The following is a 24,887-nucleotide window of genomic DNA, read 5'->3' on the forward strand; positions in this document are numbered from 1 at the left end:
TGACGTCGAAGTCGGCGACTCCCATCCGGCTCAATGTCGGAGTCGAGGATCACAATGGGGAGGGGGGTACCAGTGGGCGCTGGCGGCACCGGAAGGGTTGGCATTGGGACCAGTGCCAGGGAAGGTCAAGATGGTATGACTGGCATCAGTCTGAATCCAGGAATGGATCCCTGGGGGCCTACCAGAGCTGCCGGCGTGGAACCAGATGGGGTCCTCCCTGACCACGCAGGCCCAAAAATTAGACGCATAACCTTATAAAACTCTGAGCTGGTGAGGGGGTCGCTCTGGCTCCTGGAAAGTAGGGGAGGTGCTGAGTCGGCCAAGGTGCAGGGTCCAAAGAACGATGCCGCGTGTGCAGATGCTCCCTCATCCTATCGGCCGACGGATCAGGAGAAATCAAAGAGCAGTTCGACTTCTTGCTCTTTTTCTTGTGCCTGTTACTGGAGTGTCCAGAGAACTTCAAATGGGATGAAGAGGACTTCGGGCTCCACCAACGATCCCGGGACCTTCCCATCGATCAGGACCTCGATTCTGGTGGAGTAGGAGCTGGGCTGCTAGCAGCTTCAGGGTCGCTCCCTCAAAGCCTTCAGGGCCATGGCCCAGAATTCGGGGCACAACTTGGTGTCATGGTTGCGCTCCAGCACCACAGATCATGAGGTGCGGGTTCGTCACTGACATTGGTCGCTGGAAGGCTTAAAACCTGTTTTATGAGATGACATCCTCAAAAACGTGGAAAAAAACGTTTAAAACAATCTGTCAAAAATGACAGAGAGGTAGCTCGTCTACGGATCAGTGCTGGCTGGTGCAGAAAGAAAAGAACTGATGTCAGTGCGTCTGGGTTGACCCTATATAGGGGGCTGCAGACGTCACTTCCGGCACGGATGCCGCCGCCGCCGCCACGCGTAGCTGATCATCGCCACCTATCAGAGCGGAGGGGTACTGCTCACTAAAAATCTTCTAGATCCAGTATGACACCTGAGGAAATTCAAAAGTAAGGAATCTGCAGCTAGAAAGATCTATCAGATCAGATGGGCAGGCACCCCCTAGTTCTACTGGGAGTGTGGAGGGGTTAAGATATTACACCATACCAGAGGTTACGGGTCAGCCTGAGGAAACTGTATAAAAGTGGGGAAGGCAGACCAACCACAAGTCCAGAACTGGGTGATAGAAATGAAAAGGTGCTGAGCAATAGAAAAACTGGTATACAAAGTGAGAGGATTTACCAAAAGTTTGGAAAACTGGGAAAGCTGGAAAGTGAAGGATGACTAGCCCAGCTCACCAAGGAGGCGGAAAGTTAACAGTGGAGATTGATGGGACTAAGAACTGTGCCAAGGCCTGAGATGTACTACTGGTGGTTGTTAAGTTACCATGAGAGAAAACTCACTGCCCGGAAAGGTATCTAAAGGGACTGAAGATTACACTATGGTAACCCGGGTTGGGGAGGCCTAACGGGGGCAGTGGGAGGTGAGACTGTGCAGGGTTTTAGGCTGGAATGTTATTGGATTTGACAAGTTAGAAATAACTAAGCTTTACAGTGAGAAATTGGCCACTGATATTGTCACACTTGTAAAACTAATAACATTTATTTTTAAAAAATGTTTTGACCTCTCTCACAGATTTAAAGTTTTAAATCGGCTTTACAGCCTCACCCAACTTTTAACATATCTCTGGAACCAACATCAGGTGTGCTCAGCCTTTACATTGTTTAACATGGAGTAATACTTGCACCCCAAACCTTAGTGATTTGTAAACGTTCCCACATATAAATTTCAACAGGAACAATCACTCTTGCCGACAAAACATACACTATGTCCATGCTATGGACCCACTTGTGTACAATCCGTAACTCTATGCTGTATATGACGATGGTGTTATCAGTGGTGTCATAACTAATGTCTTCAATGATCACCTTTTGACATGTCATCAGTGATGTCATCAATGATATCATTTAACAATGTAATGAATGAAGTAATATGTGAGGTCACAAGTGTGTGGCGGAGATGCAAGTTTTTACTTAGCTCAGGAAACGATAACTGGTGAATTTCAGTGTTTTAATTAGTTGTTTAACACTTGTTTTTATTTTATTTCAACATCTAACTATTGTTCTACACAACATTATGTTCCAATGTAAAAAAAAAAACCCTGTTCCTAAAATCATATTTCTTTTAAACAATAGGTTTTTCTTTTAATTAAAGAGACCTTCTACATACGTAAGCATATAATAAATGTAATTAGATTATCTGAAGACTATTCCTTTATGAGGCACTGTGGTGGTGAAGTCTGACAAGACTACATAGCTCCTCATTAAACAATATCTTGTAATGTAGTAGGTAGAACATTCCCGGCCAGATGTACAACCCTTACATTTTGCGACTCACAAATTGCATCGCTTTGTGATTCGCAATTTGCGATTTGCAAAATGCAATTTACAACAGTGTCTCAGACACTGTTAGCAAATCCTAATGGGGTCGCAAACTGCCTGCCTCAATAATATTCATGAGGCACGTGCTATCTGCGACCCCATTAGGAATGGCCAGCACTCACAGGGATGGTGGCCTGCTGAAGACAGCAGACCACCATGTCTGTGACAGCTTTTTTGATAAATCATTTTTGATTTTTTTTTTTAAATGCAGCCCGTTTTCCTTAAAGGAAAATGGGATGCATTTAAAAAAGAAAAATGAAACATTTCCGTTTCATTTTCTAAGAGCAGGCAGCGGTCCCTGGGACCATTGCCTGCTCTTAAAAAATATTTTCGCACACAGGGGAAGGGGTCCCCTGGGGGCTCCTTCGCGTTTGCAAGTGGTTTACCACTTACTTGAAGTAGGTGGTGAACTGCAAGTGTTTTGCAGCTGCAGATGCGGTCGCAAAACAATGGTACATTCCATTGTGACTAGCTATTAGGAAGGGACGCCCCTTCCTAATAGTGAGAGTCACAAATGCTATTTTACCAGTCACCAACTCGCAAAATAGCGTTTGTACATGGCAGGACCCTTTTAAGGACTCGCCTACGCAGCGCGCATGCACTGCATATGAGACCTTTAGCTGTCGTTCTGCTTTTTTTCGAAGCACTTACTTGAGCTTGTGGCGGCATCCATCTTGCGGGAGCAAGCAGGAGGGCGCCTCAAGCAAGAGTATGTGCTTCGAAAAAGAGCAGACTGTGCGCGCACCACTTTTTCAACTTTCAGTGCGTTTTCACATGCGCATTCCTTGATCTTTTTTTAACTTCCACTTAACTGCACAACACTTTGTATAATTTCATAGTGTTTTTTCTTCCGTCCTATTTTAACTTTTTGCAAGTGCAACTGTTACAGCGGAAACGGAATGGGAAGTTTAAAACAACATTTTCGTCTCAGTTAGAAACTTCCCACCCTGTTGATTAAAGAACATCCATCAATATGTACAAGTTGATGAAAGCCACATATACAGCTCCTACCAATGATAACTATCTTTACCAGGAGGCAATATTTCACTTTATTGTACCACTGCAGACTCCCATTCAAACACATCTACAAACTATTCAAACGTTTCACACCGCTCCAGACTTCGTGGCGCTTCTTTCGGTCTTCTTCCGAAAACAAGCTGTGAACGTATTTCAAACACATTCAACTGAAAAGGTACCATATGCCGTAGCAATGCTGATAACTATCTCAAATAGAAGGCTAACTTTCATGTATTATAGGATTGCTGTTTCCTTTCACAGCAGATTCTTAAACCATTTAAAGCTGTTGGGCCACTCCAGACTTTGTTGCACACCCTTTTGTTTTTTATATAATTCAATGCCCTTGCTATTCTTCATTTTACATTTTGCTTACACAAACATTTACAGGTAAAAATGCAAATGCAAAATGCTTATATCACTATTTTGCTAGCATAGCAAACATGTCCTCATCATGAAAAGCATGAACGGAAGTATCTGTTATATTTACTTACAGGGCATGCGTTTTAGCCTTCACTACTCGAACTACTATTATTTATTTTGGGAGGTTGCTGTATTGCACCAATAATAATACGCAGACAGGTTGTGGCGTGATTTGATATAGGTACAACTTTAGAATGTTGCTATATTTTACCGTTAGCATTAGGCAGTGAAAATGTAGCTAAGGGGTGACATCTGCTGACTGGCTTGTATCGGCTTTACATCGTGTGGGTATAGGCAAATTATCTAATCACCCTCTGCCAACTAGCAATTTTTTTTTTTTATCTCTCTGTAACGTAACTCGTGCTCATTCATATTAACAGCTGCAGTGCGTTTGGGCACAGTTCGTGGTCTTTAAAACTCCAAAAATGTTTAACATTTCCTTTGGAAAATTGCTTACATTCACAATGGAAAAAATGTTAACTAAATTAATGCATACATAGGGAAATCACATACAAAACAGCATTATCCATATAGCAAATAGGCTTTTTGCTACTTTCCAACACAGTTTTATAGTTGAAACAGTTACTAATAGGAGTGTAAGGGGCCCCTTAAGCTTATCATCCATGGGGGCCTCCTCACGTTTTCTGACGCTCCCTTCTGTTGCCACATTACTAGCACCTGTCCTACAGTAATACACATGCTAGCCCCACACACTACCCTGCAGCATCAGACCAGGGACAGCAGCACTGTGCTTCCTCGTATACATCATGCTAGGGACATAGGCAAACTTCCCATTTTAAAGAGGTGACATTGGCTGCCATTAATACTAGGCACAGTATGGCAACCATGTGCTAGCACAAGCCATAATAGACATACATTCAATCCAGACGTCACATGCATCTGAATAGCCATCTTTCTACATTGTGCACATCCCTTATGTACCGAGCCTGACGCTTGCTTCAGCTTCAGTTTATCCACTAAAAATATGTAATTCATCCTGTTCACTGCCATGGAGCAGCTTTGCATGTTTGGCTGCCCTTAGCTACTGGCATGTTCCAATATTCCCTAGCCCATTTAGAGTAACAGTTAAACGTTTTCGGTGTTGCTGTGTTGTGCACTTGTAATTGTGTTCCCATAACATCTATGCAGACTGCAAAATTTGTGTACGGTGTACTCCACAGGTGTCAGTTTACCACAAAAGGTATCATTTATGTTCCTTCCTCTCCTGGCTCTCTCACCTCAATATAGAGGCTCCTACTCCTTAACCTGATCTCTTCTTCCCCATCTCTCAGCATCCTTCCTTAAATCATGCCCATCCTTTCTTCCTTCCATTCTCAACTCATCCAGCCACCCAACTCCCTTCCATGCACTCTTCCATCTTTCCACCCTTCCCTTCATCCTTTTGTTCCAGCAGTCTTCCAATCCTCTTTTCATTTATCCATCCTTTCACTCGTTCTTCCATCTTTCCAAACCTTGTTTCACCCTTATTTGTTTTCCTCTTTTCCTCCAACCCCCTTTCCTTCTGTTCCTATTTTAATTCTTCCTTCCACACTTCCTTCTTTGCACCCTTCTTTTGTTTCACACTTCCTTCCACTATTCCCTTCACATTTCTTTGTTTTATCCTTCCATTCATACTTGTATCCTTCCTCGTTCCTTCCTTTTTTCCCTTCCTCATTTCACAATTTATATTTAGCAATCTTTTTCTTTTCTTCCCTCTTTGATTTTTACTTTCTTAACTTTTTCTGTACCCCTATCTGTTTGATGCCTCTACTTTTCTGGTTTTCCACATTTTATTAATTCAATCCTGTGTCTCCTTCACGCACTTGGCTCAGTTGTCAGCCGTTGGCCTACACGCCTCAGCTCTTTCTGTTCTGCAAACCAGAAGACAGACGAAGCCCACAAAAGAGTTAACATTTTAGTGCCTTATCAGCTAATTGGCTCAGTGCAACACCCACCACACCTCTAGCTGCTATAGTAGAGGGTTTAGGCATAGCCAATAGGTCTCGCCTTTGAGACCTTATAAGTGTTTCGTTATCCAGCACAATATCTTTGGTGCAACAACATCAACTGTTGCATGACTAAACACTTATAAGGTCCCAAAGGCGAGACCTATTGGCTATGCCAGTGCTTGTTTTGAGGTCGCAAGTGGGATGATTTCCCGTTTGCAGCCGCAAAAAACTGTCGTACATCTGGCCCTCTCAGCCTATAATCCAAAGTAGAAGGACTTCTGAGTTTAATTATAGGAAGTAATCAGTGTTTTGTCTGCAATTGGGCTGAACATGCATGTAACTGTGAACAACTGTTAAGCGATTCTCTGGTATTTAATCTATGGAATGAAAACAGAAGCTTTCCCGCTTGAACGAGTGATTAATCATACTAATACAAGGAGCTGTATTCTAATTTTCTATCTTCTACCATGTCACCTCTAAACGTCGAAAATTATGTAACGGCAGCTCGACGTCAACCTCCCACTAAGGCATCTCTTTAAAACCATGTCCATGGTTATGATGCACTCCATTGCAGCAACCTGCTCCAAAAACTATGCCCGAATAGACAAAAAATAAGCATGAGGTGAAGTAATCATGGAGCTGAACTGGCAGGGTTGACGGTGGAATAAGTAAATGGAATCACAATATGCCTGCATCCAACAAGTCTCCATCATTCTCTGAATTCACTACAAACAGCATGCTCTATGTGGATTTTATTTATCGATAGCAATGATCAGCTCTGAATAGGCGAATGCCGAAGAGCTGTAAGAATGTCAATTAGGTATGTACAGCAGGGAAATGGATCAGAGGAATAACGTACAGAGCAAAAAATTTACAGCACCACTGATCGTAGGTCCATACTTGAAATGTGGTATTTATATGATTCATAATTAATTGTGTATGGTACAGCTCTACACTGTTGCGACTGCAAAAGCCCACTCACCTCTTCCTCGTCTAGACGCGCCTCTTACTGTGGAGGTCTGTCCTCTGCCTCCCCTGGCCCGACCCCTTCCTCTTCCTCTACCACCACCTCGGTTCGATATCGAAGGACTGTTGTCATCTGAGTCGTCATCAATGGTTTCTGGTTTTCCAATGTCCATCATGTCATCATCGCTCATCACAGAGGCGGGGCCATCTTCCTCTCCCCTGTGGGCTCTTGCGCGGTTTATAGCCTGTGTGAAATAGGGCACCTTAAATATACAGCCTACATGTATTAACAGAGACTAATGCATCATAAAGAAAACGCTGGAGTTATCCTCAGGAGTGAGCAAATCATGAAGAAAAAGAGTGTGTGTTTGGGAGCTGCCACAAAAAATCTATATCAGCACCACACACATAGCATGGAAGTAAGTGTTTGGGGCATAAAGTGCGTTTGCTGATGGGAAGGTGTTCTTGGAGTTGGTTGGACACATTACCCCCATGTTTTATTTTATTATGAATCAAACCTGAGCGCAGACTGCATTTAGAGCTCAACAGCAAGTGCGTTAACCACCAGGATTATTTTACAGCTGTTATTCTCCAGAACTTCGGGGGTATACAAAGATTTCTGCAGCAGGTGTAGTCTGTTTGTGACCAATAAAATAAGCCACAACAAGTTTACCATTACGTTTCATCTTGCTGCCAATGTCTTTGTGGGCCAAAGTTTTTTTTTTCTTAAAGTAAATATATAGGTTGCCTGCCCGACTCTGCTTCTCGTGACTCCCTCGGGACCCTTTGACCCCCAATGTATGGGCCCTCGGACTGAATGGCTTCCATTTCCCGTTGACATCTGTCCTGGCCGTGTCAGAAGAGTTAACAGATGCAATGTGCTAAGGTGGCCTTTGAAAGCCACTGCTTGAATTTCTGTGCGAATAAACCCCTTCTATGCGGACTACGTCCCTGTATTTAAATTTCTGTGTCTCTGTAGCACGACATTGCCCTCGTAAATGCCTATACCTGCGCACCTTAAATACCGCAAACTACTCCGAGAAATGGACACATAATTATCTAAATATAGAGGTTCATAACCACCACACCTGTTATCATATTTCTCCAGCAAATATCAACACAATTGCAATAACACAGGGTCGTATAGACACAATTTTCAAAATCAATTAAGGGGCGAGGAGCGGGCTGCTAGTTGCCATGGAAAACTCTGAGGCACGAGGACTGGTCATAAGGTTTCTCTGCTTTTAAATGGATTTGCACAGCTGCAGGTAGGGAAAATGAACCCATCTCATTGCTGCAAATGGAAATACGACTGCAAAGATTGACCAATGCCTGGGAAGGATCTGAGCAGGATTGCTTTAAAAAAACATTTAACAGGTTGACCTAATGATCCATACAGCGCGCTTAAGAGCTGAAGTGTACTGGAAATTACCCCAATAGCAAATCTGAAATATAAAATCCCTTTGAAGGCTCCTCAATGAATTCCATAGGCAGGATATCCTTCTCACCTGTTGGTGAAGGGAGTACCCTTGTGCTATCCACGTAGTCCCTGCTCCTCATCGTGCATGGTCCTGTTGAGGCCACCACTGCAAGTCGGGAGCGAATCAAGATTTCGCCGGTAACGGCAATTACCAGCCGAGTCGGATTGGAAAATCAGTCTCTTGAATTTTATCCTTTGTGCACATTTTGCAACAAAAAACCTGGCAACATTTGCACAGGGAAAATGGCCTTCAAAGGCAGGAGAACATTGGGCACATTGTGCAACAGGCCCAGATTGCTCTTTATGTTTCTTCTTATGTGGGCTTCGGGGCATTTTAGGAGGAGTATGTTGTGGTACTGCAGTATGGGAGTGGGTACCTTATATAATTTGGCCTGTTGAATCCTATTTTCAGTTAGTGACTCATCATACAGGATGACGAGTAATTGTATGTATATGCGGCTTTTGGGTCAATAAAGAATGGATGGAGTAAACCAAGGAAGATACATAAGAACTCTGTGCTATTCTTCAGTGAAGCACAGATGGACTAAGGGCCTGATTTAGATCTAGGTGGACCTGGCTACATCGCCGCTTTTTCGACTGTTTCTCTGCCCACCTAGCTGGCGGTCCACCCGCCACATTTGGATGTTGGTGGGTCTATGGATGAAACACCGCCCGAGTCCCGCTGACTCCGCCAGGATTGCTCATCTGCGTCGACGGCGTTATAGGCAAAAGCAGCTGTTGGAGGAAGTCCATTCAGGATTACCGTCGAGCTAATTACGATGTACCTTTACGTCGTGGCAACTGGGGGGGATCACCTCCTACACTGAGTTGTTAGAATCAAAAGAAATGAAGTATAAAAGTACCTTTTCGCTTTTTCCCACTTCAGTTTCCATCTTGAACACCACAGTCTAAGTCCCTCCTTTGCTGCCACGACTTCACCACGACGCCAAACACTTCAGTTGTCGCCAGGATCTAAGGTAATCTTCATCAACAATTGTCTTACTATGAATCTGTTGGCAACCGCTGTAGTCTAGTATATTTGTACATTGCCATTACATGGAATCTTTGTCTTATGTGTAATGCTGTTGTGTTCATTAAGAAACTCATCAAGGTAAAATGAACACACCTGTAATGACACTTAAAAAGATAATTTGTTGTAGTGATGCATGTGTGTGTTGTGCTTGTGCTGGCTGGGGATGTGAATACAATATAGTGTGTTTGTTGGGCATGCAATATGTAACAAAAAGGGGCATTCCCCAATACCAACATATGTTTTTGGGTGAAAACACAACATATATCTGTAATGGCACGTAAAGTAGTAGTACTCACCAGTCTCCATTCCACCAGTGACTCACTCTGTCAGCAAACTGCCGCTAGGACAATGCCAGCACAATGGGAACATCTAAATAATCATGGCCGTACTGCCGGGAACAGAGTACTCTCAGCCAGCAGAGGAGACCGCCTCATCGTAGGAGGGACACGGCTTACACGACGGGAAACACTTTGTGGATTTGGACGGCGGTTCAGCCAGCCCACATCTAAACCAGCGAACAGAACTCCGTCGGCTAGACGGAGTACTTGAAACTGCTGCACAGGAAGGACGGCAGTAGTCCTGCCAAGATCTAAATCAGTCTAAGTTCTCTCAGGTGCTTGCTTCCACATTCAAGTTTGGATAATGAATAATCCAATTTCCCTATCTGTCCTTGCAGCCATTAACTACTAAGGCTCTTATTAGGATGTCGGTCGGAGGCTTTCCGAGAGACATCCTCGGTTTGAATTCCGACCACCGTATTAGGATTACGGTGGTCGGAATCCCTAACCGGACGGTCATTCCAGCCAGCTCATGGAACCCATCGGTCAGTCGGAAACCCACCATAATCCTGTGCAAACTGCGTTTCTGACGTCGGGATTATGATGTTGGATTCTGTCAGCCTTTCCATGTCTGGCTTTCCGACATGGAAAGCCTGTTGGAAAGCGACCTTCTTCCTGCAGCCTCCGGTTGGAAGCCGAGGGGGCATCTATAGTGCCACCTGTAAATCGCTGCACTGTGTGCAGGCACGGTGCAGGAACTTACAGAAACTCCCATTTCTCTATGGGTGTTTGCAACTGCACCATGTGCGGTCGCATCGAAATACGGTGTTCAGAACTAACGACCTATGGTCGGTCGGTTCCCACACCAAGACGATGTCCTCCCACCAACAGCGTAATAGGGGCCTAAATGTTTACTGTACAAAAGGTACACTGGATTATTGCCTCCTGCGTGTTATGCAACTAATTACACGGGATTCCTTATTGTTGATATTTAGTTCTTTCAATGTTTCCTTTCCTGGACCAAAGCTCATTTCGGCACTGGATCATGTTTTATGTTTTGTGCCCAAGAACAGTAAAAGAAACATTGCCAAACACTGTCTACATACCACTCCTTCTTGCCCCAGAACCCCAGCATAAGCCCCTGAAGATACCGATGCCTCAAATTCACGCAATTCAATGGAATTTTACCAAGAACCTAAAAAGCGAACAATGCTGATGGAAGATGTCTGGAACACGTTTAATGATAGACTGAAACAGATTTATTTATTTCGTTTTTTCAAAGGCGATTACCGGTTGCCGGAAGAAAGAGATAACGAAGGAAAGGAGAATTGATAATCACTATGTATGAGACTCCCTAAGCCCACACAGTTAGGTGCATGATTTATTGTCCATATCCATGACCGGTCATGCAAGCAGCAAATACAGGCTGAAGTTGGTGAAGCCTAAGGGAAGGAGGGCGAGTGTAATCCAGTAGCGTTCACGATTGAAGTAAGATTATATTTGAAGGCAACCAGTTTTAGGCAGCTTGTCTGACATTAAAGAGATAATCGTTAAATGCCCAATCTTCCCAAATGAAGTACTAAGGCACTTTGAGGCATCATGTAAATGAGAGGATATGGACCACAGGCAGGTCTTTCCCATTTTCCTGCAATTGATTTGCAGCAGCCTTATAAAAACTCTTTCTCTGTGAAGAAGTCAGAAGGCAAAATTAGAAAAGAAGAAAGGTGTGATCATGGTGGCAAAGCTTCAACTGATTCACAGCATCTGGTTGCCGGGTTCAGTGAAGATCCAGAGTCATGTAGAATAGAATCCAGACTCAAATTATGAGTCCGAGAAAAATATTAGTAACAAAAGTAGCAAACAATCTCAATTTTTCTCCGACTGCTCAATTTATGTTCTTTGACTACTCCGATATGACCCTGGGATGTTGTTGGCTGTTGAAGATTACATCCTGTCCTCACTCTAATCCTTATAGGGATAATGGATCGGGTATATTCTACCCAGTGGCGTAACGAAAGTTCAGGGGGCCCCCTGCCCTGTACACAGATTTATACCGGAGCTCTCAGGCTGGAGTACTGTGCTGGGGGGCCCCCTGCAGCTCGGGCCCCCCCGCACCGCGGGGGCTGTGGGGGCCTGTGTTACGCCCCTGATTCCACCATAAATTCTCCAAGATCAAAGGACAAATTTGCTTTGAGTGGTTAACTGAAATGCTGTAAATCACAGGCGCTTAACATTTCTTGTAGAGGTTTCATCCTTATTCGTCCAACAGGGAAAATGACAATGACATTGGACAGAAAACGGGCTTCACATGATCAGATGGTCTTCACTTTGTACACACTTCCTCCTTGTCTGTTTTTTTATGTCTTTTTACACAAGGCTGTATAGTCCAGTCAAGAGCTGGTCAGTTGGCCTATACCCAAAGGACATTTACTGTATTATTAGATTAAAGTCTTTGTTCATCAAACTGTTTTAAAATATTCTTGATCTGTACCTTTAATACATTAAAAGAGATTATATGCATTGTTGGAATTTGGTCCCCGCTCTGACTGCTGCCCGGTACATGTATGTATGAAATATAATTCCAAGCAGTCCCTACATAATATTTGTACGTTTTTTGTAAAGTACCTAAAAAACTAAAATAAGTTAGCTCAAGTAGAGAGTGGGTGTGCATCACAGGTTGTTATGCTAGAAATACCTGGAGTGTTTGAAACTGTGGACAAAGTGATCCTTCTTTCCAGAGCAGAGAAGGGGAGACAAAAGCTTTAAAAAACACATTACTTGCATTTCCTCCTTTCTGAGGGACAGGCCTTCTATTGTTTGTATAAGTCCTTCGGAAGCAGCAATGTTTCAGGTCCACATGGGGGTGCTTGCTGTATAGCTCCCCAGGTGCCAGTAGCCATAGCATGATATTTTAAAATTAAGGGAAAGTAACTTTCAGAATCATACTAACAACACAAATGTATCCTTTAAGTTGATGGGTAATAATGAAAAGGACGTAGACACTCTTACCACATTATTCTATTAAAAATGATTTGATAGATAATAAATGGCTCACACTGAACAGATATGCATCCTTATGTTATTTCAATGATTCGTACACGAATGAAGACCGTGGCATTCCACTCTTAACAAGATTAAAAACACTGGGAACCTAAAAATTCTGCTGGACCATCAAATTAATATATTGACACCAATCTGTAACTTTTATGTGCATCTTCTGTGAACAGTGCACTCGTTTACCCTTGAAAAACAGAGGGCCATGCCTCTAAGAAATGAATGGATCTAAGTTATTTTTCAGCAACGCACAGTATACTGACCTTTACAAAAAGTTTTTGACATAGAATGCAGCTGCAAGAACAGTGGTATCCAAGCACTGCCATATCACACTCCCTCTTGAGACACTTCACTGGCTTGAAGTTAAGCAACAGCTTCGCTTTAAGGCCTTCATATGTTTACTAGAGTGCATGGAGGAGTCCTCTTCAAATTTAGAAAGATAAATGAAGTAATTCAGTTGTGATTGGGGATCTGAAAGTTTTGGGGGGCAATACTAACGCTGAATTCCAACAAGTGAGCGTGACTTATTCTTGCTAAAAATTCATTAGCTCTCGGAAGGGCGCCCATGAAATATTCCAGTAGATTTAGAGTGTGTCAAGAAAACCTGACAACCCCTTAGAGTTGACCCCATTTTATTTTTAATTTCCCATAAGTGCCCCCCCCCCCCCAATATTTAAGAGTTACCTCTAGTATGCCAGTGGCAGAATTTTGACATGGGTGCCTCAATATGTCAAGTGCGGCAAGATAAGCGTTTTGTCTTGAGTACCTCTCATATGCCTTTTGTGCCACCCATATACAAGAATATCAACCAATATGCCAGTGGCAGACTTTTGCCATTGACGCTACTCATATACCATGTATCTGTCAAAAATACAATTCAGTATGCCAAAATCAGCCTTTTGTACTGTGCGCCCCCTTAAATGTAAGGGATGCTGTCCGCCATGAGCCAGGAATTACCTGTCTGGGCCAGCATTTTGCCGGGGGCTCCTCTTTCCATATCCCAAGATTGTCCTCCCTTATGCATACATTACCTCTAAGATGCCAGCACCAGAGTTTTACCAGGGTGCACCTTTACACCAAGAACTACCTCCAGTATGCAATGGCCTGCATGCTGATACTAGTGCCCACACCTCTATATGCCATGTGTCCTCCCTCTTTCCAAAAATTGCCAGCACCAGGATGTTGCCATGGGTGCCTCCATAAGCCATTAACTCCAATAAGCTAGGACCAGCTGCACTCTCACAAGCATAACTAACACACACACACTCCCTTCACAAATGTATTCACTCACACCCACACACACACAGCTTCACTCGCGCTCTCCGTATCACTCAATCTCACTATCACTCCCACTCCCACATTCCCTTCTACCGACCTTGCTCCTCCATTGGCAGCTGCTACAGAAAAGGCCTAATATGGAGCTGCAAACAAAGACCAGCAGTCGGACGTGGCAGCAGGGGCACGATAAATGTGAGGAACCAATATCAAACTCTGTCCCAGCTTCTGATAAGGCTCCCCTGCTTGAGGGAGTTGGGGGAGGAGTTTAAGCAGGATGTGGACATGGTGAGGAAGACATCCTCATATTTGCTGTGAACTGCCTAAGTGGTTGGCACCCCAGAGAACAACGCTGCCTGAGACTGCTGGTGAGAAGCGCAAAACGGACAGGGTGGCTTCGACAGCGAAGTACCAGAGCATTGTTTAGATAAAGGCGATGAGTGGAGCTCTTGGGGTATGCTGATCCCCATATTCTGTTTTATTACCGAATGCATAGTGCTTCAGAATGTTATAGGAAACATTATAGTGAACATGCATGTGATACACATGGGGCTGGGCAGGGAAGGAGGCTTGCCTTCTTTACTGTGCTCCAGGACACTGGGAATCACTGCCATAACATCACTCTCGTGTGTTATAATCATTTCTAGAATAGGGGGGGGGCATCCCATATTGTATTGTATTGTAAATAAATTTATAGGGCGCACAGCTACCCACCATGGGGTCTCCCGGCGCCAAAGGTGGAGAGGCCAACTGAGATAAGTGTCTACTGCGAGAAGAGCCAAGTTTTAAGGCCCCTACGGAACTGTGTAAAAATGGGTTGAAATTTTAGAGATACAGGAAGGGAATTCCAAAGCTTAGGGGCCAGGTGAGAAAAGGAGCGGCCCCCCATTCTCACCAATTTGAATCTGGAGATCACATAATTACCCTGGGAGGCTGATCTAAGAGCGCGGGAAGGGGCGTAAGGATGGACCAGTGAACGTAAGTACAGAGGTGCCGAGCCATGTATGATTTTAAACATGAAGCAAAGAGCCTTAAATTTAATACGGCTCTCTATACGCAGCCTGTGTAAGTCCCGCAGACAAGGGGAGATGGAAGATCTCTTCGGGACCTTGCAGAGGAGCCGGGCGGCAGAATTCTGCACCAACTGGAGCTTCTTACGTACCTCCGGGCTACAACCCAGATAGAGTACATTGCCATAGTCGAGGCGAGAGGTTACAAGAGCCTGGACCACGGTACGTCTTGTTAGAACGGGAAGTAGCCAAAGGATTTTTCGAAGCCACCTTAAGATGGTAAAGCAGGTGGCTGAAATGCTGACAACTTGTTGGCGCATAGATAAAGAATCGTCCAGCAAGAAGCCCAGGTTGCGTACCTGGGTAACCGGTTGGGGTAACGGACCCATTACCAAGGGCCAGTGATTTGGGCCCCAAAGATGTTTGTCCTTGCCCAGTATAACTATTTCGGTTTTGTCACCGTTAAGTTTTAATAGGTTAGCCTGCATCCATTCAGCCACGCGACCAAGTCCCTCCTGAAGTGTTGAAGAGGAGCACTCCTTGTTTGAGGATAGGGAAAAAATGATCTGCGTATCATCTGCGTAAGAGTAGAGAGATAGTCCCGCCTCCTCCACTATCGAGGCCAGGGGTCGTACGTAGATGTTAAAAAGCATAGGGCTTAGCGTAGACCCCTGGGGAACCCCGTAAGCAGATGTACGGATAGAGGAGGAGCAGCTTGATGAACAGACCTGAAATGAGCGCTGACACAAAAACGAGGCTAGCCAGGACAGAGCCGACCCAGCCACCCCAGCCTTTTTTAATGCGGTGAGAAGAATAGAATGGGACACCGTGTCAAAGGCGGCGCTCAAGTCAAGCAGTGTTGGAAGGCGGACCCCGAGGAGTCGGCGAGACCACTCAGGGGGGGGCCCCCACACTGTACGAAGTAGCCGAGCGCTGCAGAGAAGCCTCCTGGGAGATCCTTCTCCTATTATGTACTAGCACAGTAACACCACCACACCGGACTCAAGGAGGTTGTCTCAAGATCAGCAATTCTTTATCAGCACTTAAAAGGTTACGGGTTCAATATGTACAAAAAAGGGGGATCAAGGGATCCGCAAAAGTCTCAGTGTCTCTTTTAGGAGGGAAGGGGTAGCGGGACAGTCTTTGGCAGGAGCTTGGTACGAGGGTACCTGGGGCCCAGTTCTTATCCTCAAGCTGGAGGACCTCCGGGTCTCGGAGGGGTCGAGCCGCGACGGCGTCAGCAGGGCTCTGGCGTTCAGTTCGTGGGGAGCCGCGACCAGGTCAGCGGGACTCTCAAGATGGTTTCTGCTCAGCTCGAGCCGCGACGTCGTCAGCAGGGCTCCGAGGGAGGTTTCAGCGAGGTTGGGCCGCGACAGCGTCAGCAGGGCCCCGATGTTCCGGGGGGCTTCAAGGTTTCAGCAAGAAGGAGCCGCGAAGCAGTCTGCAGGGCTCGTGGTGGTTTCAAGCAAGAGTTTCTTCTCCGTAGGGTCGGCCGCGATTCAATCAGCAGGGCTCTCGACTCCGGGATACAACTGCCGGTCTGTGGCGGGGTCGCCCCAGATATAGGTCTGGAGCCCTTTGATGTCCGGACCCTTGCGCCCGGGGGGCGGAGAGGCCGGGTTGGGAGCGGCCAGACGCCCAGCAGGAGAGGCGCCCGGCCCAGGAGAGATGGAGGCCGATCGCACCTCGGTGTGTGGGGACGGTTGGGGGTCCCATCGATACCGCCCTCCGCCAGGGCGATGAGGTGTTCACGTGATACCCCCTGGCCAGTTCTTGGTGCCTCAATGTCTGGGCCTTGCTGGGGCCGAGGCCGGGTTGAGCGGAGTCATGAGGACTGGTGTGCAGGGTCACGTGGCAGGCGACAAAATGGTGGAGCCCCGAGGTGTAGGTGACCTCGTGCGGCCCGAACGGGTAGCTCGTGGGGGCTAGGGCGGGTGCCGGGCCCAACCCCCGGGAAGTCAGGACCACGCCACGAGGCCGGGTCCAACAGGCGTCCCCCCCAGCCGAAGGCAGGGAGAGTCACCCATCTTCTTGGGGATTCTCCTCGTCAAGGCGGAAGAAGCGGGACAGGCCGTCCGCGTTGGCGTGGTCATTGCCGGGTCGGTGCTCAACCGAAAAGTCCATCCCTTGCAGGGCAATGGACCACCGCAGCAGCTTGGGATTCTCGCCTCTCATTTGCATTAACCACCGCAAGGGCCGGTGGTCGGTCTGGACCCGAAAGTGGGTACCGAAGAGATAGGGCCGGAGCTTCTTAAGGGCCCACACTACGGCGAAGGCCTCGCGCTCGATGGTGCTCCATCGTTGCTCTCGGGGCAGCAGCCGTCGGCTGATGAAGGCCACTGGGCGGTCGAGTCCCTTCTCATCAACCTGAGACAGGACGGCCCCGATCCCATATTCGGAGGCGTCTGTTTGCACGATGAACTCCTTACTGTAGTCAGGGGCCTGGAGCACAGGGGCAGTGCATATCGCTGCCTTGAGAGTATCGAAAGCTGATTGGCAGCGGGGAGTCCAGTGCACCTTCTTGGGCTGTTTCTTCGAGGTGAGCTCTGTGAGAGGCCCAACAATGCTCCCATAGTCCCGGATGAACCGCCGGTAGTATCCAGTGAGGCCCAGGAAGGCCCGCACAGCGGTCTGGGTAGTGGGGGGTTCCCATGCCTGGATGGCATCGACTTTTGGCTGGAGAGGGGCCACCTGACCGCTTCCCACCTGATGGCCCAGGTAGGTCACCGATCCTTGGCCGATCTGGCATTTGCTGGCCTTGATCGTGAGCCCGGCCCTTTGGAGGGCGGCCAGGGCGGCTTTGAGGTGAATTAGGTGCTCAGCCCAGTGGTTGCTGTACACGGCAATGTCATCCAAATAGGCCGCGCTGAAGGCCTCGAGCCCGGCCAGAACCTTGTTTACAAGTCTCTGAAAAGTGGCCGGGGCGTTCTTCATGCCGAAGGGCATCACCCGAAAGTGGTAATGCCCATCAGGGGTAGAAAAGGCGGATCTTTCTCGGGCGCCGGGGGTGAGCTGGATCTGCCAGTACCCGGTGAGGTCCAGCGTGCTCAGGTAGCGGGCGGACCCCAAGCGGTCGATGAGTTCGTCGGCCCGGGGTATAGGATGGGCGTCCGTCTTGGTCACAGCATTCAGGGCTCGGTAGTCTACACAAAATCGTAACTCCGGGGGATGGCCGGGGGCTGCGGCCTTTGGTACCTGGACGACAGGGCTGGCCCACGGGCTGTCGGAGGGCTCGATGACCCCCAGGGCCAACATCTTCGCTACTTCGGCCTGGATGCATGCCCGTACTCGGTCGGGTACCCTGTAGGCTCGGTGTCACACGGGGGGGCTGTCCCCGGTGTCGACGTCGTGGACGCACCAGTGGGTCACCCCCGGGGTGAGGGAGAAGAGGGCTGCGTAGTCCTGCAGCAGTTGTTGACAGTCGATACGCTGTTTCGGGGTCAGGGAGGAGGCGAGTTGGACACCTTTGATGGATCCGTCGTGGACGTCGTTCTGTAAGAGGTCAGGTAGGGGCTCGGAGTCGTCCTCGCCCCCCTCGTCGGTCGCCAGCAGCAGGCTCAGTTCGGTCCGGGCAAAGTGGGGTTTGAGCCTGTTAGCATGTAGAACCCGGAGGGGGTTCCGGGGGGACTCTAGGTCGACTAGGTAGGTGACGGGGCTTTTCTTCTCCACCACCTTGAAGGGCCCGGTCCACTTGTCCTGGAGGGCGCAGGGCTCAACAGGGGCCATGACCCAGACTCGCTGGCCTGGCTCGAACTCGATGGTAGAGGTGTTCCGATCGTAGCACCGCTTCATGTCCTCCTGGCTGGCCTCGAGGTTGGCTTCGGCCATGGCTCGGAACTTGCGGGTCTGGTTTCGTAGGGTCAGGAGGTATCGGTAGACGTCAGGAGGGGCGCCTTGGAGCTTCGTCTCCCAGCCCTCCTTGACCAGGCTGAGCGGTCCGCGGACCGGATCTCCGTACAATAGTTCAAACGGGCTGAACCCCAGGGACTTCTGCGGGACCTCCCGATAGGCGAACAGGAGGCATGGTAGTAGGACATCCCATCTCCGCCGGAGGGGCTCTTCCAAGCCCTGAATCATCCCCTTCAGGGTTCTGTTAAAGCGCTCGACCAGCCCGTTCCCCTGAGGGTGATAGGGGGTCGTGAATTTGTACGTGACCCCGCACTGCTGCCACAGGGACCGCATGTACTTGGAGATGAAGTTTGTGCCCCGGTCGCTCACCACTTCGCAGGGAAATCCCACTCGGGAGAAGATCCCCATTAAGGCCCGGCCCACCACGGGGGCCGTTACAGTTCTTAGCGGGACCGCCTCCGGGTACCTGTTGGCGTGGTCCACGAGGACCAGGATGAAGCGGTGGCCCACGGCGGTCTGGGGGTCCAGGGGCCCCACGATGTCGATCCCGACCCGTTCGAACGGGGTGCTGACGGCTGGAAAGGGCTGGAGGGGGGCCTTGAACCGACCCCCCGTCTTCCCGCTGGCTTGGCAGGTCTGGCAGGACCGGCAGTGGTGGTCCACGTCTCTCCGCATCCGGGGCCAGTAGAAGTGGGTCACCAGACGGCTGTAAGTTTTGTCTTGCCCTAGGTGTCCGGCGAGGGGCACGTCATGTGCCAGGTTGAGAAGGAACTCCCGGAAGCGGAGGGGGACCACCAACACGCGGCTGGCCCCGAGTTCTGCCACTTTCTGTTCACTGTACAATAGGACCTCGGCCCAGTAGACTCAGTGGGTGCCGGTCTGGTCCCCGTTGGCTTGTGCGGACGCTTGTTGTCGGACCCCTTCGAGAGAGGGACAGGACTGCTGTTCGTGCTGGAACTGCTCTCGGGTGGGGCCCCCTTCGTGGCGCCATTGTGCAAGTTCTGGTAGGGCGCCTAGGGAAGCAATCTCTTCGGGGAGGGTTCAGTAGGTCCAGTGTCGGTGTCCGCCTCCCCCTCGCTGCAGGCGGGGGGTGGTGCAAGCCCCTCGGGCTGGGCGGCACCGGGGGCCAGGGACGAGCGGGGGGCCTGGGCGGTCATGGACCGGGTGATGGCGCAGGCCCATTCGGATAGTCCCAGCATTCGGAGGTGCTCTCGTCGCTCCACTTGAGCCCAGGGGGAACTCTCCAGGTCGTTCCCCAGGAGGCAGTCTACTGGTGCGTCGTCGCGGACAGTCACTTTTAGTAGGCCTGTCACCCCTCCCCACTCGAAGGGGACCAGGGCCATCTGGCACAGGCTTTCGCTGTTGTCGGCCGTCCGGACGGGGCACAGCACATTGGGTAGGATCTGTTCGGGGGTCACCAGGTGGCAGCGGACAGCGGTGACACTGGCGCCGGTGTCACGAAGGGCTTCGGCCCGTTGTCCATTGACGGTGACCTGCTGCCGGTACTTCTGGGTGTTGCTTGGGATGGGGGTGTGGGGCACCATTTCTCGGCGGCCCAGGCAGACCAGGGACATGGCCGCCGGCTCCCATTCGGTGGTCCCTCGGTCGAGGGTTTCTTCTTCTTCTTCTCCTTCCCCCAGGGCGGCGGCCGCCAGCTGTCGGGGCGGGGGCCCGCCGGCCCCGCTTCTTCGGTTCAGGGGGCAGACCGGATCGCTGGCATAGTGTCCGGTTTGTTGGCAGCCGTAGCATGTTACTGGGGGCCGTGGTCCGGCTCTGGCTGGGGTCGCCCCTCTTCGGGCTAGGCTTGGGGAGAGGTGTTGCTGCGGCGGCCCTCGAGGTGGGCTCCTGGGGGCCCCGGCGGGGGGGTCCCGGTTCCTGTTCGGCCCTCCCCCTCCACCGCGTTGGCGGGGAGGTCCGGTGGGGTTCCTCTGGTACTCCCCCATCGAGTTCCGGGGGACTCGGGTGTTGACCCACCGATCGGCCTCGACGGTGAGTTTTCGTGGGTCGGTCATCTTGCTGTCGAGGAGGTGTTGCCTTAGCTCCACGAAGCAATTGTTGGAGAGATGTTCCCAAACAATGAGGTCGACCAGCTGCCCGTAGGTGGTGACTTTGCTACCCTTGATCCATCCTTCTAGGGCCCGGCTGAAAAAGTCCACATATTCCACCCAGGTAGTACCCGGGATCTTCTTGCAGTCTCTGAACCGCTGGCGGTACATTTCCGCGGTTAGCCCGTAGCGGGTGAGCAGGGCCTCCTTCATGTGGTCGTAGGAGGTCATCACCTCCTCTGGCAGCTGGAGCAGTGTGTCTCGACCTTCACTAAGGAACCGACCCCACAGGCCGGCGCCCCAGTCCTTTCGGGGCACCCGATGGGAGGTCATGGCCACCTCGTATGCCTTGAACCATTGTTGGATGTCGTCATTCTTATAGTACTCCTTGACGACATCTTTCGGGATATGTACCTTGGCCTCGGCAGGCGGTAGGGTGTCTCTATTACTGGGGGTGTCGGTCCCCCCTTTCTTTGCCTTGATCTCGAGCTCTTTGAGACTTCGCTCGTGCTCAAGGGTCAGTCTTTTTTCCTCCAACTCTCGGTGCCGTCTCTTCTCTTCTATCTCCTCTTGTAGCCGTAGCTGCTCTAGGGCCAGTTTCTTTTCCGCCAGCTGGAGTTCGCCGTCCAGCCGCAGTCGTGCGAGCTCTAGTTCGTGGTTCCGGACCTTCTCCCGCTCTCGTATCTCCTCTTCGGAGAGGCCGGTTCCTAGGCTATTTCTTCTTCCGGTTGCCGGAGTCGGTGCGGTGGATGTGGCCACAGTCAGGGGCAGGGAACCTTCTTCCTGGGGGGGGTCTGCCTCGGCCTCCAGCCAGGTCCTCAGGGCTTTCTGCATCTCCTCTTTGGTACCTAGGCCGGTGGTTGCAATGCCCTTGTCCTTGCAGAACTGTTTCAATTCTTTGTGCGTGTATTCCTCCAACCGTTCGGGCTGGAACTCCGTGGTCGCGTTGTTTTCTTGGTTGCTCATGACTTCTGTTTGTCTGGATGGGTAGCTAGTGGGTTACTGGATGGTACGTACTGCGTTCGGCTCGGATCCCGTCGCTGGCCACCAAATGTTGGAAGGCGGACCCCGAGGAGTCGGCGAGACCACTCAGGGGGGGGCCCCACACTGTACGAAGTAGCCGAGCGCTGCAGAGAAGCCTCCTGGGAGATCCTTCTCCTATTATGTACTAGCACAGTAACACCACCACACCGGACTCAAGGAGGTTGTCTCAAGATGAGCAATTCTTTATCAGCACTTAAAAGGTTACGGGTTCAATATGTACAAAAAAGGGGGATCAAGGGATCCGCAAAAGTCTCAGTGTCTCTTTTAGGAGGGAAGGGGTAGCGGGACAGTCTTTGGCAGGAGCTTGGTACGAGGGTACCTGGGGCCCAGTTCTTATCCTCAAGCTGGAGGACCTCCGGGTCTCGGAGGGGTCGAGCCGCGACGGCGTCAGCAGGGCTCTGGCGTTCAGTTCGTGGGGAGCCGCGACCAGGTCAGCGGGACTCTCAAGATGGTTTCTGCTCAGCTCGAGCCGCGACGTCGTCAGCAGGGCTCCGAGGGAGGTTTCAGCGAGGTTGGGCCGCGACAGCGTCAGCAGGGCCCCGATGTTCCGGGGGGCTTCAAGGTTTCAGCAAGAAGGAGCCGCGACGCAGTCTGCAGGGCTCGTGGTGGTTTCAAGCAAGAGTTTCTTCTCCGTAGGGTCGGCCGCGATTCAATCAGCAGGGCTCTCGACTCCGGGATACAACTGCCGGTCTGTGGCGGGGTCGCCCCAGATATAGGTCTGGAGCCCTTTGATGTCCGGACCCTTGCGCCCGGGGGGCGGAGAGGCCGGGTTGGGAGCGGCCAGACGCCCAGCAGGAGAGGCGCCCGGCCCAGGAGAGATGGAGGCCGATCGCACCTCGGTGTGTGGGGACGGTTGGGGGTCCCATCGATACCGCCCTCCGCCAGGGCGATGAGGTGTTCACGTGATACCCCCTGGCCAGTTCTTGGTGCCTCAATGTCTGGGCCTTGCTGGGGCCGAGGCCGGGTTGAGCGGAGTCATGAGGACTGGTGTGCAGGGTCACGTGGCAGGCGACAAAATGGTGGAGCCCCGAGGTGTAGGTGACCTCGTGCGGCCCGAACGGGTAGCTCGTGGGGGCTAGGGCGGGGAACGGGCCCAACCCCCGGGAAGTCAGGACCACGCCACGAGGCCGGGTCCAACAAGCAGTATCAACGCCATGGTTTCGCCTTGATCCAGATGACTACGTAGAGTCTCAGTGACCCCCAGTAGGGCAGTTTCTGTGGAAAAGTTCATACGGAAGCCTGACTGAGAGGAGTGCAGATAACCTGTTGCCTCTACATGGGCAGTTAGATGAATATTAACATGTTTCTCCAAGATTTTTGAAAACATGGGTAGCAAGGAGATAGGCCGAAAGTTAGCAAAAATTTTGGGGTCCGCCCCAGGTTTTTTCAAAAGAGGGATCACCATGGCCTTCTTCCAGTCAACGGGAACAGTGGACTCCCGAAGAGAGGCATTAAGCAATTCTTGAATCACAAGAAGGGGAGCTGGTGCGAGCTGGCCAAGAATGGTAGGAGGCATGGGATCTAAAGGGGAGCCAGATTTCACCTTAGAAAGACAAAGGCGTAGAGACTCTTGGTCCAATAAAGGCCATTCAGAGATCACTTCCTTGGGAGAAGGGCTCTCACCATAAATAATGGGAGAAAACTCACTTCTGGGCAGTGGTGTACTAGCTGCCAAGGAATTGTGAATGATTTCGACTTTGGTAGTAAAAAAGTCAGCGATCTCATTACATTGGTATTCATCAAGTATTGGAGGGGCTGGAGATGTATCAGCCCCCGCCAGCTTTTTTATCATAGAGAAAAGAGCCTTGGGGCGATTACTGGCCTTAGAAATGGATTCAGAGACGAAAGTCCCTTTCGTATTCCTACAGGCTAGATGATAATGTTTTAGAGCTAACCTATAAGTTAATTTACTCTCTGCTGAGTAGGTTTTCCTCCAACACCTTTCCATGTGTTTGCACTTGGCCTTCATTGTTTTGAGGTCCTGCGTGAACCAAGGGGCAGGGGGCAAATGTACAAGAGGACGCTTAGTGCATAGAGGAAGATGGTGCTCAATTGTGGATGACAGCCACTGAGAAACCTCCAAGTTCAGAGAGGATATAGGACCATAGAAGTCAGGGCATGTAGATGTAAGCTCAGCGTTGAACTTATCCAAGTTCAATTTAGACCACGCTCTAAATTTAGCAGCATTAAGAGGGAAAACTGGTGGAACTACGCTAACTGAAGTAAAACTGAATTGAACAGCAAAGTGGTCGGACCAGATAAGGGGGAGGGGTGGAATACTACAATCCAGCGAGATATTAGATAAAACTGGATCAAGTAGGTGTCCTGCCTGATGGGTAGGTCCCTGATTACGTAAAACTAGATTAATTGCCTCACAGTCGGCAAGGAACGCTTTGCTCAATTTGTTATTAGTGTCTTCTAAATGAAGATTGAAATCACCCAGGATAACAAAGTTTGCCGCCTTCAAAACATAAGGAGCTATCTGCTCTGAGAATGAAGAGAGCCACTGGGTGGATTTATCTGGGGGACGATAAAGGAGAATACCCGAAATGGTAATGTGAGGTGAAAGTTCCAATTTAAACAGCCCAGCTTCACAGTCTGGAAATGGCAGGTCTTCTAACCGGCATGTGTAGGTATCTTTAAATATGATTGCGATCCCACCACCTCTCCCAGAACTACGGTCTCTTCTCAGTATAACATAGCCCGGTGGAAGAGCACTGGCCACATCCGCACAGGAACTGGCGTGAAGCCAGGTTTCTGTGAGAAATAGTGCATCCGGGAGAGCGGTGCTTAGGAGATCAAATATATGTTCCTTGTTTTTTGGGAGGGACCTACAGTTAATACTCCAGAAATTAAAAGTGGTGCTTACTGACCCCAATGAAGCTTTTGTTATAGAGGGTACAGATTGTGTTTTGTCTCTGTTATGGTTAAATGTAAAGTCACAGCCTGTGCAATTGGCCAAAGGTCTAACTGACAAGTCAGACGGCATGCAAACGCATTCCTTACCCTGTAGGTGATACAGTTCCCCAGCAGAGTATTTGCGGC

At 49.6% G+C, this 24,887-nt stretch overlaps 1 protein-coding gene across 1 annotated transcript in view; it reads right to left on the reverse strand.

Annotated features, from left to right (window-relative positions):
* The window catches only part of MRE11 (MRE11 double strand break repair nuclease), a 453,446-nt gene that overhangs the window by 156,351 nt on the left and 272,208 nt on the right, over positions 1-24,887 (reverse strand). Inside the window, exon 15 of the mRNA XM_085621402.1 lies at positions 6,791-7,019. Within this exon, the coding sequence (XP_085477528.1) occupies positions 6,791-7,019 (229 nt within the window). The remainder of the gene's footprint in view (positions 1-6,790; positions 7,020-24,887) is intronic.

This window comes from Triturus cristatus, chromosome 8 (assembly GCF_964204655.1).
Source record: "Triturus cristatus chromosome 8, aTriCri1.1, whole genome shotgun sequence".
Lineage (NCBI taxonomy): Eukaryota > Metazoa > Chordata > Amphibia > Caudata > Salamandridae > Triturus > Triturus cristatus.